The following is a 15,520-nucleotide window of genomic DNA, read 5'->3' as shown; positions in this document are numbered from 1 at the left end:
CAACTGTTCCTGATCTGATACCTTGAGTACTAAAATATATGCTACATAGTTAAAGATTTATATAGGATCTTCTGCTGTATATAACTGAATCCATTTCTAAAAGGGAAAATGCATTCTTTTCCTCTTTGATACATGTCAACCATTATACTTGCATGTACTAGTTAAAATACCAATGCAGATCGACATATATAACTGACTTCATTGCAAAGTTTGAATAATTTTGAAAATTATAACACCCATACCATTGATATATCACTAGCAGTGACATTGAAATTTCCCCCAATTATTTTTTGATAAATTATAACAGTTTTGTCTTACAGAATTGGAATAATTTTAGATCGATGTATACATATTTTGGTCATTGGACCAGAATATAAAAAATATCGGGTTAGTTCTCAATTTGAATAAATCTGGTATGGCTGAATCCATGCATGAACCCATCATTTCAAAACAACACAACGAACTGTTATTTGTATTTACTTGCGTAAAACTGTTTATGCTTGAAGAAGTCTGGTCTTGAGACCAAAAACAGAAACACTTTAGACATTAGGCGTCAGTGCTAAGTTGTTTATATTTAATTAATTTAAACAATAAAATGTTACATTCATGCAGATGATAGCGCTATTGTCCAACAGATTTTGGTCTAAAGACCAACTAAATGAATGATATCAAATAAAATAGTATCAATCTTATTTTTCTGGTTCTTAGACCAAGAACAAAATTGAATGTAAAATATAATGCGTATAACACTTTTTGGTTCTTAGACCAAGAACAAAATTGAATGTAAAATATAATGCGTATATTGCTTTTTGGTTCTTAGACCAAGAACAACGTGAAAATGTTACTCTAATCACAATTGTTCATAGACTAAAAAGGTACATACAGTATATATACATAATCAACCGGTAACATTTTGTTTTCAAATATTCAATAAGAAGATGTGGTATGATTGCGAGTGAGAATACTCTCCGCAAGGGACCAAATGACATAAAAAAGCTATAGGTTTTCTGTGACATACGGCCTTTTAAAAAGAGCAAAATCCTTACCGAACCTTCAACAATAAAAAGCCCCGAAATGATGCATATTTCTGGTAAAGAAAAACGTGTACCATACAAGTCGAAGTATTTATTGAAAGATGAATTTCATATAAATGTTTCTGTTTTTAGATCTATATTAATTGATTACAGTGAAATTGCATATTACTTTGGAACACTTTATTTGAAATTAGATTTATTTTTCTAACGATTTTGTGAACCGGGTGTATCTGTCTTTAATATTGAAATATACGTTGTAGATACTAATTCGCTTCACCTAAAATGGTAGAAAACTTAAAGTCAATGATATTAACTATCATTTATCCATTAAACATCACTACCCAACTTAAAATGCAATTAATAAGCTTAATGAATCAAAAGTTAAACGTTTATTATTGGTATATTCTATTGCTTTCTTTTTTTTCGCAAATTTCTGGTGTTAAAGTAAATGATAAAGAAATCCACAAATTTGTCACAGTGACTGCTGTACTTCCTTACGCAGAGTAGCTATATGATTATTTCTATGACAATTATTAACAACTACGCAATATCTACAACATTTTTTTTTATATTATTTCTATAGGGACAACAATAATAATTATAAAAAAACACATGTTCGTCAAATATTTCTCCTCTTTGGCTAGCATCATAGTTATCCTCCAATGATGGACATTCTCCTTTGTTTCAGCAAATCTGTCTATTCTGTAGATATCTTTTCTGCTCTTACATATTTCAAAGGGAGATCTTTGACAAATTTATCAAGATCGTACTTTACTTCATAGCCTGTAAAAAAAATCAATTTATTTTTAAAAGATCTGAGTATTAATGAATAATAAATTGTGGTCTAATTTTGCTTGAATGTTGAAACTATAATGATACTAGTAAAGAGTAACTGACTTCAATCAAGTAGTGGTGACAAGCCTTAAAAAGTACGTCCATCGGAAAATAGTACAAACATGTTCAGGACGATGCAACGCCTAAAAGTAGTACTTTGGAAAAATCCATATTATAGTAAATTTGATACATGGCATGGCGTTCAGTTTGCAAACAGATTTAAAACAAAGTTCATAAGTAAAACAATTTATTGAAATAAATATATACCGAAACGATAGTTTAGTACAAGTACTGTTCTGTAAAAATAAACGCCAAGTCTTTTTTTGTTGAATTGCTTCATCAGGATTGCTACCATGATTTGGAGAATTTTAATAATATGATTATTTTTCAACTTACATACATTTTGTACATGTGTTGATTGAGTACAAACATTTCCACTTTAATTTCTTTATACGACAGAATTATTTTGTACAGTCTGATATAATATCTGATAACACTTGTCCTCCAAATTTTGTTTTAATAAAACAGTACTTACCTTTTCCTGTCTTCATTAGTATTTTTGCAGTGTACCAACACTTGTCTGGATACCAAAATGCTTCAACAGACGTACCAACTTCAAATTCCTATAACATAAATGAAAAATAAGCATCTTACAACTGCACAAAACATATGATAGAGTTTATACCACACCGTGTATTTCTTCGTGTCTAGACCAGAAAGATTGACAAGGTTTAAAGACATGGCCGACTGGGCTCCACCTATCTAGCAGTTAAACTCGTCCTAAAAGTAGGTTAAAAAAGCGTACTACATGTATTGTCGTAATCTGTAAACCTTTTAGCAAATCTTCCCCTCTGAAATTATATTGCCAGATTTATCTAAATTCGACAATACTCATCATTGGAATATTTTGTTTTAAAAAATTTAATGATTCCACCTGCCAACTAATATGGCCCACATGGCTCAAAAAGATTTGGAGTAAAGCACAAGTTTTGAGAACTTTTTTTTCAAAATTGCTCTGGATAGAAAACATTCTTGGAGAGACAGAAATGTCCAGAATGTTCAAATTTACCCACTGTCTATTTACGCCAATACTGTCACAGCCAGAATTATTCTGTAATCGGAGATTTTGTTATAATTGTTTGTACACCTTTTTTATTTATTCTTTTATTTACCTTTGAACTCATCCTTCTTTTCTTCTTGTTTAAAGTGTCACTGCAGTCATTTTTCAGTTTTTGTTTTGGAGTCGAGACTCTATCAGATACCTGTAAATATATAAAAATATGTTATGTATATCTTTTTAAGAGACTTTATGAAAAGTGTTCTAATGACAATGGCACGTCACAGACAGTTACAGTAATATGTAGTCATAAACAGCAAACAAACTTAATATACAAATCTATATTGAAAAACTTAACGTACACTTGACATACTAGACTGATATACATAATAGTCAACAAACTTGACGATACACACGTTGGAACTAAAATTTACAATAAACTAGAATAAAAAGGAAAAACTAAAATTATCCAATGAAAATCAATCATTTGTAAAGGAAATGCATATGAATAATAGAATCTGACCAAATACAAAAAAAGAGAAATTATGAATACAGGAGTCAAAATTATTTTGTAACTTGCAACGAAAGCAGAACTACACGTGTACGAAACTCAACAAATCTTCCCGATTTTAAGTTAATTACGTACACTCAGATCAACAAAGTTAATATCATTTGTTGAACAAACAAAAAATGTCTTATTGTAAAAAAGAATGGGTGATATGATTGCCAATGATACCAAATGACACAGAAATTAACAGCTATAGGTCACCGCACGGCCTACCATCGTTAGCAAAACTCATACCACATAGTCAGCTATATACAAGTCCCCAAAAAGACAAATGAAAAACAATTAACAAAGAATTATAGGACATTTTTTTTTATTGTTAGGTAAATATATACGTAGGTTATAAAACTTACAATAGAGTAGTTTACTTGGCTTGTGTGTTTTTCAGTATGTTGACATCTAATAGATTCTTCAAATTCCTGAACTTTCTTTTCTAAACAAGCTTTTGCTTCTTCCTGTAAAAACATCATTGTTTTCAGAGTTTGCGTATTGAGAACATTTAAATAAGCACTATTTTATTATTATGTTTAAAACAGGTACATAACATGCAAGATGTTTATTGTATAAACCATTTTTCTTTGTTGTCTCTCGTATTTATTCTAAGCTGATAAATATGTTTGATTAATTATGTAATGCAAGATAAAGATCAGCAGACTGTATGGTCAATTGAACAAATCTTTATGCATCATTAATGTGATCTTATAACTATCGTAAGTCTGTTTCAGAATATTATTCCACATATCATCAACAAAATAATAAGCGTTTTGTCTAAAGGGCTATTACAGCCCTATAAAACAGAATATTCAACTTACCAATTTATTGTACATTTCTTCCAGGGTTTGGTATTTTGTTTTTTCAACTTGTAGCAGATTACTAGATTTTTCATTTTTATCAATCTGCTTATCCAAGACAACTTTGAGTTCAGTCTCTGATCTCCTCAATTGCTGTAATTTAATTTCAAGTGCGCTGCATTTTTTCCTTTCTTGATTCAACAATGTCTCGAAGTCCTTTGTTTTCTTTTGTTCTTCTGTCAACTTTGATTTTAATGTTGATGAAGTAGTTGACAATTTTTCTCTTTCGGTAGTCAGTTGTTTTATTTTACACTCACTAGATAAATATAATAAAATTACTCAATTATTTAATGGGTAAATTCAAATCGGCAAAGACACATTGTAAATGCTTGCCATGAAGAAGAAGTGAACTATTCCCTTATTACAGTTAAACCAGCTTGCAACAGAAATTTGCGAGTCTAGTATTTAATATTAAAAAATTTCATCAACAAATTAAAACATTAAAATTTTAAAAAAAATATCTCTTAACAGTAATTAACAAAACGGTAGTTTTGGAATAAAATCGTAAACTAAAACAAATCAAAATGGCAGTTTTGTGCCGCCAGCCATGCAGTAGGGATTTATGATTTATATGCGCGTTCGGAAATGCACCAAATGATGTTCAAACATTAAAGTACGCAATCATATAAATCAATGACATTTGGAAATCCCGTGAAATGATAAAATTCAGAAAAAAATTGTCATAAATGGAGGCATGAAACTTATTCTGTATGTTCGTTTAAAGTGCTAAAATACCTTTCATTAATCTTTCTGTCAACATCTGACGGATCTGCTTTTGTTTTCCCAGTTGTTTTCTTTCGATCTGAACTAACACTACAAAATAAATCCAGTGATATCATCAAAGTTAGTAACTTCAATACTGATATAAGTACAGTGCGAGCTTTTTTCTGTAATATTTCAATATACCGGGTTTTTTTTTAAATGAAAGGTGGGCTTATTACCAAAAATATCGATGCGATCTATGAAATTGCACTTTTTATACATTAAGAAAAAACCAAAAAAAAACATAAGTTTACAAAATTACAAGGCTGCAGTCTACATCAACCACCAAATACACGACCTATCGAAAAGGTTGACGAGATGAATTTGCGATTGACATTTCATAAATACATTTTTTGTTTGTGATTTCGATAAAACGAAAGATCTTTGGTAGTCTTTGTGTAACTTATTCACAAAATGTATATAATGGAAAATTAAGAGCTTGACAAATTGCATGGCGACTGCCTATATTTGTAAGGCTATGTGTTGTCTCTAGATAGTTTTAGTTTATGTGTGTCGTTTGGTTGCTGTCTCTCATAACATTGCCTGCACATTTCCTTTATTCTTGTCTAAGCGTTTATTAGGTATTTTTTTGTGTTTTGTTTTCGTGAAGAATTTTATAGGTGATAAATCTTTGAAAACTGGTGTGTACATTCCTTTTTTCATAATTTATTTTTAATATCATAATATTACAAATGAATTTCCTTACTGAGGTCGATGAAATGCTCCAATTTTTCCTTAAACTGTGAATTAAATTACGAAAGTCACGGTTCTTTTTTTTTTAATAACATTCCCGATATAACGTAAATGTTTGCTGAATGCCTTTTGAAGCATAATTTACAAACCAAGAAATGAACAATTAATAGTAAGGAAGTATCGTTCATTTACAAATATAAAATCAACATTTAAGAAAATCATATAATGCAGTGAATTTGTTTTACAGTACACACGTCATGATTTGCATTTATTTACCTTTCTACTTCTCTCTTAAATACTCTCCAGTCTTTTGTCTGTAATGTTTCTTCCAAAATATGTATTTGGTTATCACTAGAAAGCATTGAAAAATCTCTCAACTGTGTAACCTTTAAAGATCCTCTTGGAGTATTTCTAATTTCATTCATTTCGAAAGCGGAACAGAATTCTAAAAATTTTCTCCATACTGAATCCTTTGATTTTGCAATTTTTAAAACAATTTTGTACTTGTTATGAAATTCTTCCGCCTTTCTGTCCATCCCTAGAATGGTACATAAAATATCTTTCCATTGCTTTACTTCACTATTTTGCATGCAGCTAATATCTGTATCTCCTACTATTTTTGTTGCTTCTTTTCGAAACACCTTTACTAAATCAACAAAACTTGTCGGTTTTCCTATTGTATTAGATGCATTGTGTTCATATCCTAATTGTAGCGCCAACTCGTCTGGTAATTTGTTGTATAACCGACATGTTACCATGCTAATAGGTTTGGTTTGGCTTGCGAATAAACATTGTAGCGCATGTCTTGTATGATTACCACCTAAAGTTTCAACTGCTACTTTGCCAGGTTCTTGAAGAAGCTTTGACAAATTATCTATATTAGTAGTAACATCGCTGACAATGTTGCCAATGAGAATTGTATGACACATTTGCTGATTTTCATAAAATTGTTTTAGACAGTGAGCATGTTTCGTGTCCAGATTTCGAAAACAGCGATCATCGGCAGGTGTAACTAAGTTCTGAATATGTACCTTTAATGTGTCTCCTAAAAGTAAACAAATGCTATCATTTTAGAATGGAAAATCAGCAATTCAAAATATACAAAAAGATATGTTGTTCAGTTAATGAGAAAGTGTTTGAACATTTGAAATAAAAGTAATATTTCTGAACTTTGATATGGTTACAATTTCCAGTACCCGTATACGCAATAAGAAAAGACCTCCTCGGTGGTCTTGCTTCTGGAAGCGATCCTTGTAATCGTGTGTTCGATCCCCAAGTTTGTTCAAAACTAAGACTTACCCATTTTTACTTTTTCGCCAAACATGTAACATTTCGTAGTAAAAGAAAAGAACTGAGAAGTACTGGGTTAAAACACAATTTAGCATGCTATCTAGTACAATATATGAGTGTATTAATAAAACATTAACACTCAATCGCCATTATATGCCCATCATATTTGCCACTGGACGTCACCGTCATCGTAATCGTCATCGTCGACTTAAAAATTAATACCTGCGGCTTCTCCGCTGAGAAAATAACAGTCTCCAATGTGTCCTTGTATGATGACTCTTCTTCCGGAGTGTTACATAATGAATAAAGCCTAACGTCTTGGCTGGGCTTGTTGGATAGACACATATAATATAATATTTTCCACTGGACATTTAACATAAATTCAACACATTCACTATTATTTTTTTTAAATGGTTATTAAACAAAAACAGCAACTAGAGAAAAAATATATTACGCGATGTCAAAAAAACAGACAAGTATAAAAAAAAAAGAAGATGTGATATGATAACCAATGAGACAACCCCTCACAAGAGACCAAATGACACAAATTAACAACTATAGGTCACCATAATACGGCCTTCAACAATGAGCAAAGCCAATACAACATTTGGTCAGCTATAAAAAGTAAGATTAAAAGACACTATACTTCATACCATGAGTAGCACCTATTAAGAGAATGAAGATGGTATATCATACCTATTAAATAATCGTCCAAAATTGACTGCTCCACTGTAACTGGTGTGCTATCGGAAACGTCTTCTTTATTCATATGCGCTTCAGTGCAAGAACTCATGATACGTTCTAGAATATCTTCAACTGTCGATGCATCTGTTGCAAAAATAAAATATACATAGCATTTTCGCATCGTAATTATGGTTTTTATTCAAATAGTAAATAATTTTCATTAACATGTTTTACTTGATCTTGGTCTCTTCCAGTTTTATTGTAAAATCATATATGTATTAAGTGGAATATATTTTATATTACTTGCATACCTATTTTAATTACACATGACTATTATTACGACGCAGCAGATCAATTGTTTGCAAGAAGGAGGATTAAAAAAATACCTTCAGAACTGTCCATTGGTGACAATAATTTCGTGTGGACTGGTGACATACGCGTCGAGGATTTTCTTTGCACATTATCCAATGTGTTTACGTTGTCGTCAGTCCTGGTTAAATCCTCCCCTCCCGTTACATCTATTCACAGAAAAAGGCAATATCTTGAATTAGATTTTTCGTATTTGTCACAACAATAGAATGGAACTTTGCAAACACAATTATTATAATGTTAATTTTAATGTATGTTTTGTAAAAAAAAAATCTTCCAATTTCTTGTATCATTTTTTGTACGGATACTCGAACAAAATCGTAACGTTCGCGCCATGTTTTATGCTTTAGAACTAAGTTAAACGAATAAAATTGACCACATGACCCATATTATGATTCAGTGAATAGAAATAAAAACTCTTTAATTATAACAGAAACAAAACCAATCTCTGTTGCAAGAAGTCGATGTGGCAGGAAAACTGGCAATTCTGGTACGATAAGGCCTGTTTTTGGCCCCCCTATTTTCTCATTTCTTAAATTCTGTTTCGGAAAGCTACGTCTTATGTTAGAATAGTCCCTGAGATTTGAATGTTTGTTTGGGTGAACTTCAAAACCACTAATATTAGCAACTGGGTGAGGTAAGTTGGTAAACTTCCTTTCATAATTCAAATATTGTAATTATCATTCATTTTGCTGGTGTTCCGTGCGCCAACGTGACACATGATTTTTTTTATTCCAAGGTCATGTCATAAGAACAGTTTTAGCTGTCTAAATTGCCATTATTTTCTCCGTGTCACGCCGGTGCGTGTTCAATTTTTTAAAGAAACAATGACAATGGAAAAAATAGGGGGGGGGGGGGCAAAAGACCTTTTGTCCGTATAGACGGCCTGTCCATTATTATTGAATATTTTACGGATACAGCATTTCAATTGCAAGTTTTACACAGCTCATAATTCCATAACTGCATTTTTATTACATTCCATTTATATTGCCCCCCCCCCATTTTTAAACATTGTATTTCAGTGGCTGATCCAAAAGGGGTCTGTGCGGAAAAGTGAAGATGCAATTTAAAAACAAAATATTCGCAAATGTAATACGGCGATAATAGGACCTCTATAGAATCGTTATTTGTCATCTCGCATACTAGTATACTATAACTTCTTTTATTCATAAAATATGAATTAATATTATTGGTTATGGTAAGAGTTTTTCAATCTGTTTTTTTTCTCATATTTACGGATTAGTTTATATTTTTAGTAACTTGTTTTCACGAAAGCGTGTGTAAATATCAAATATGTATTAAAAGAATCACATCTACCTGAAATATTCATATTAACTTGGTTCTTCGACTGATCGATGTTATCTGTTGAAGATGTCTGTAGCTGATAATTATCTACGTTTGCTGTAAAAGTTATGTACATATTGTAGTTAAAACTTGTTTGCTACAGTTATATTCTTCAGTAAAAAAAAGACAATTCGAATTGGACAAGTAAACATAGAAAAGCACTCACACGCACACTACTAGTACATTGCAGTAGGCAAAGACAACCAATAACCCACCCCTTTTGCCTTTTTCTTTACCCCTCCTATCACGAAATAAAACACATACAAACACTTAACGAATATACCAATACAAGTTCATTGATATTATCTAGCCAAGAAAGTGCCTCCGTTGAAGCTTTGCAAACATTCCATAGAGCAATTATACGGATGATTAACATTGACCATTTGGTCACGTACCAGCAGTTCATTAATTAATTTGTTGAATAAAATCAAATTTTTAACCACAAGTACTATTGGGTGCCGTATCAGGTCCAGTGGAGTATTGAGCGAGGATTACTAGTCATGGAAATAAGCTATTATCAATGTTTGTTCATGGTAGTCATTTTCTAAAAACAATTTCATCCTCTTGGCATCGCAACAAAGTCAATGTTTAAAATATATACGACAAAAACTTAAGCCTTCGTTCGATTAAGGATGTTAGCTTCTCTTTTTGATAATAACTAGCTTTTTAATCAACTGGTATATATTGATATTATATAAATAACTGAACAGAGGCTAAAAAGCAGGAAAAAATAATAGGTCCGCGACTTTGTTTTTTTAAAATATAATCAATTGAAAATTTGGCGGGAAATGATTCTCTCTTAGAATGCTCACACATTTAAAATTTTGGTACCTTTTTTCTTTCAAACACTTTGAAAAAATAACAAGAATTGTATTAGATTTTAATGAATGACTAGTTTAACTATATGTAATTACAAGAATGTGTCCAAAGTACACGGATGCCCCACTCGGCACTATCATTTTCCATGTTCAATGGACCATGAAATTGAATAAAAAATATAATTAGGCATTAAAATTAGAAAGATGATATGATAAGGAACATGTGTACTAAGTTTCAAGTTGATTGGACTTCAACTTCATCAAAAACTACCTTGACCAAAAACTTTAACCTGAAACATGCACCTTCATTTTTTATGTTCAATCAGGGGCGTAGCTACCCGGAGGCACGACAGCACGTGCATCCACGTCGTTTTCACACAAAAAAAAAAAAAAAAAAAAAAAAAACAGAAGAGAGAGATGAGTTGGTCAATCAGAATCAGACAGCGTGATGCATGTATTATCATGATTATGATATTTGTTTAACGTTTGGAGACTGTTAGTGTTGGTGTCTTTTCCGTCTATCCTGGATATTAGTTTGACAACCTAGATACAAGTGTTGATGAAGCTGTTCATGCAGAAAAAAGATCGTAGCTCCGCAGTTGCGTGCACATTGATTCGGCATGCAAAAAAGAAATGGCAAAATAATTTTTTTTTATAATAAAAATTATTGAATGTTAAAGGAAACACCTATGTTGTCATTTTTTTAATTGATGAAATATCATTAAATAACGAAATTTGGTTTCAAAATATTTTTTTGTTGTTGAGATTATGACAATATCGGAAGGTAACTTGTATCTTTTACAAGATTTGAATTTGTAATACTCAGTCTAAGATATGTAGTTTTGGGGGACATTTTACAGTGTACAGTTCATCAGTTTGCAGTTTGGAATGAGATGTACCAATCGACATTAGAATTATCAGATCCCTTCGATATCGTTGAAAATATGCCGAGTCGATGTGGTTGGCAGACTACCGGAGCCAATCACCCTGCAACCGTGCTGCAACCACGCCAAAACAGTATTGGAAAGTCTAATTATTTTTTGCGTTCATAGACCATATGATAAGGGAACTGGAGAGTGGAGTCGCGTCAAGTTATCAAAAAATCGCTTCTTTGCGCTGTATCTGCTTCATCGTGTTGTAGGAAATATCACAAACGAACAAATCTCAATATTGTCTGAGACATACGAAACTGACCTCTGGCATGTAATTTTGACGAATTCAATTTGGAGTTCGCTCGATGCCGAACAAGTACGCTGGTTTATAACATCTCGCGAGTGCTACCATGCCACGATGGCCCTAAGATCTATCAGTCACGGTACTACGTATGTAAAACAAATGTACGATCAACAATGAACAACGACATTTACATAGCATTACTGCATATTCATCGGGATTTCAGTGTGAATGTTGACAATAGAGAAGTTTGTTTCTGCCCAGACCCGAAGAGCAGATTTTGGCCAATTTTGAGTAAATTCTGTATCTCAAATATGTGTTGTTTATGTATTACTATATTCATAAGATTCATTAATAGTTTTACATTCATAAATTTTTATCTACATATAGCTCCTCTTTTGACCGTCCTATGACCGAAAACAGAAAAAAAAAATTCTGCATAATAGGGTCCCAAAATTTATTCGCCTCGCTCCGCTCGGCGGTACTTGCTTCCACATCGTTTCTTTCTAGCTACGCCCCTGTCAATGGACCGTAAAATTGGGGTCAAAAGTTTAATTTGGTTTAAAAATTAAAAAGATCATATCATAAGGAACATGTGTTCTAAGTTTCAAGTTGATTGGACTTCAACTTCATCAAAAACTACCTTAACCAAAAACTGAAACCTGAAGCGGGACAGACGGACGAATAGAAGGACGAACGAACGGACAGACAGACGGACGAACGAACAGACAAACGGACGAACGAACAGACAGACGGACGAACGGACGCACAGACCAGAAAACATATTGCCCCTCTACTATCGTAGGTGGGGCATAACAATATGAATTAAAAAGTAAGGGTTGGTAGTTTTTTTTTTCATTGGTACTACATGGAGAAAAGTAGAGGATTCCGAATATCTGACAAAAGGTCAAAATCAAGAGTAGCAGTTGGCAATCCTCGGAGTCGCCGCTACTCTCCTTCTATCTTTAGATGGAGGTACGGATTCGGCCGAGTTGTGACGAATGCAAGAGAAGCCAATATCCATACATATACTATATACTCATGATACAAGAACAACACACAAATTTTAAATACATTTCTCACCTTTCAATGAGTCCCATATTTTCATAAAACCTGAACGAGTCTTGACAGCTGGCCCAAAACCAAGACCTTCGCATAAGTTTTTCAAACTATACATTTTCGCTTTTCCAGATTCATATGTAACCTTAAATTATAAGAAAACATCATGTGTTTTGTGAACGTTGACAAGCATTGAACATGAAGCCAACATTCGTATTTCTGTATTGACGAAAACTAATATACATGTATTGATCGATATTGTGTTAAGTCTAGTCTAAGAATAAAATAAATGTGATTTGTATGACCGTTCCACATTAAAATGAACAGTTGGTACTTCACAAGGGTAAATGTAATAAGAATATGCAGCTTATTGATGGATTAACATTTATAAAAGTATACTTCATTTTGAAAACAAGAGTGGAGATATTTGTATAGAGAGATGTACATGATCAATCAATGATTTTGTTTGAAACACTGACATGATGTCAAGGAATTCAAAATCTAAATGTACTTGCCCTAACATTTGAAGATGTCATTCAATACAGAAGAAGAAAAGTTTATAGTTTTAGAGTTTCCTATGTTTACAACTCCAAACCAATGTTCTAAGAAACAATAGTATACAAGTAGTTCACTAATTTTGTCAGTGACGTAAGTTAAATGCAACTTTTAATAGAAAGTTATCTACTTTTCTTAAAAGTATCTCTTTACTTTTATGTATTATTTGATTTGGATATTTTTATTTGCTTTGAATACAAGTTTGTTGAGTTTGTAGTTTTTCCCGATGGCTTTTCTTATCCACATTTGACCAAATAAAACTGTAAATTACTAAAATGTTTAGATAGTCACCTTGATAATTCCAAAGTCTCTTGTTGTTCCAACATTGTCGATGTCCTCAAAATATCTACCATTTTCCTCTACACAAAGTCTTCCGTTTTCGATTACGATTTTCCATTTCTCTGAACCCGACATTATTGCGTAATATATAAACGTTTGATCTCGATTTAGAAAAAAAATTAGTGGACTGCTACAATGTCTCACCACTGGTTATATTTAATCGCATTGCGAAGCCACGCCTGCTAGACACGTGCGCATTTTTTACATGTATATTTTTAAACCATGTGTTTCTTACTTTTCAACTAGAACATAATGGACTACTGTATTTTTTTATCGGCTCTGTGTTTAAACGTGTTGTTATCTGTTCAAACTTTGAATGGTGTCAAGACGAATATAAGAGAGAACTGCAACCCAGTGTCAGAGGTAAGTCAATTTGAAATATTCATATTTTAAAAAAAAAAAATTAAAAAAAAATATATTAAAATATAGAGGTTCACACATATTTTTACAATGAAAACGTTTTAAATATTCATGATCAAAGACTTCAAGATACATTTGGGTAGTTATTGGCGTTTTTTTTAAACCGAATATATACTGGACAGAAAAAGGGGGGTTTAAGGCGTTCGCTTATATACCTGGTTCGGACACATTCTAAATGTGCCTGTCCCTATTCATGAGCCTGGAATTCAGTGGTAATGTTGTCGTTTGTTGCTGTTTTATTATTTATGTGAGTTTATTAACATATTATTTTTTTCTATCCTTATTTTGTTCATACATTACGCCGTTAGTTTTCTCGTTTGTGTCTTGTTGAAGGCCGTATGGTGACATATAGCGGTAAATGTCTGTGTAATTTGGTCTCTTGCAGAGAATTGCCTTTTGTAATCATATCGTTTTTCTTTTATTACATTTATTGTTGTGATTATATCTTTCACTCCTTTTTAAAAGAATTTAACATATCAAATGCAGATCGATCATATATATGACTTTTCTTTGGGTATGCTTTAACATTAAGATCAGGGAAAATTGGTGGATCTTATTAACCTAATAAATCAGATAAGAGAAAGGTTAATCTGGTATTTTTGAGGATAAACATCGATTTGCTAGTTAGACGTGGGTAGCAAGACTAAAATGTTTCCTTTTTTTTTTTTTTTTTTTTTTTATATATATACAAAATTTCTCTCCTGGAAACTGCACATGTTTGTACCTTCCTATCCTATTTTCGACGTGCCATATACAATTTCCTACGACCATCGTATTAAATTCTGTGACAGTAAAATAACCTAGCACTGTATATTTTAAAATAAGCTGAGCTTGTTTTTAGTCACGGGACTGATATCAAATGATACATTTTAAAAGTATGGGGTCAGCAGCGGACATCTAATAAAAAAAAACACTTAGACAAGTTTATCGAGTTATGATTTTTTTCACAAAACAGACTTTAATATAATCTTGTTAATAGTAACGTATTAATCCTCCTAAACGTTACATGTATAATTGGAGATCTAATCGCATTACATGTAAGTGTTTTCTTGCTTTGATGATTTGATCGCGAGTAAGATTTTTCGTTATAGATCGGAATACTTAGTATACATACATTACTTTTACGGCAATTTTCACCACGGGGCGCAGCTTCTGTAACATTTTATCCGGACATTGCATAACTTAAAAGCTACGATCCACACATTCAGTGGGATTAAGTCTGAAGCAGTGGTGATTGTTTCTTTGCTATTTGTTTTAGCTACTGTAACAACTGTTTAATAAGCCTATATAATATTGTATGAATAAAGCAAGACGACAACTCTAAATAAAAAAAAAATAAAAAAAATAGGTAATTTATACAGACCTACAGTTACTTTGTGTTCTTGTTTTGTTTATTCCAGCACATTTGTACATGTGTAAATAGTATTTTATTTCATATTCTTAAGTGACTTATATATATGCATTTTAATAGTCTCTTATAATGGCTCTCATTTTATTTGTGTTAGTTCAAGTTTATACAATGTATTTACATGTATTTGTTGAGGGATGAGACTTAAATAACACTTTAAATTGAATGTTGTATGTTAAATTAAGAAGAAAACCAAGAAAATTTAACGTCACAATTAAATTTCAACCAATCAGTTGCCGAGAACAGATTTTTCAATAGTGAGGAG

The 15,520-nt window shown here is 32.0% G+C and overlaps 1 protein-coding gene across 1 annotated transcript; it reads right to left on the bottom strand.

Annotated features, from left to right (window-relative positions):
• Positions 1-1,588: 1,588 nt before the first annotated feature.
• LOC143052346 (uncharacterized) lies at positions 1,589-14,453 on the bottom strand. Its single transcript, XM_076225351.1, has 12 exons — positions 13,380-14,453; positions 12,558-12,678; positions 9,457-9,540; positions 8,157-8,288; positions 7,783-7,914; positions 6,073-6,841; positions 5,077-5,154; positions 4,303-4,597; positions 3,844-3,945; positions 3,041-3,130; positions 2,404-2,491; positions 1,589-1,817 (listed from the first exon to the last, which is right to left on the bottom strand). Exons 1-12 carry the CDS (start codon positions 13,500-13,502, stop codon positions 1,732-1,734), a joined length of 2,100 nt encoding a protein of 699 aa, XP_076081466.1. The 5' UTR covers positions 13,503-14,453; the 3' UTR covers positions 1,589-1,731.
• Positions 14,454-15,520: the final 1,067 nt, after the last annotated feature.

This window comes from Mytilus galloprovincialis, chromosome 11 (genome assembly GCF_965363235.1).
Source record: "Mytilus galloprovincialis chromosome 11, xbMytGall1.hap1.1, whole genome shotgun sequence".
NCBI classification, from domain to species: Eukaryota; Metazoa; Mollusca; class Bivalvia; order Mytilida; family Mytilidae; genus Mytilus; species Mytilus galloprovincialis.
Note: the sequence above shows the minus strand (reverse complement) of the source record. Positions and strands in the feature narration are given on the sequence as shown.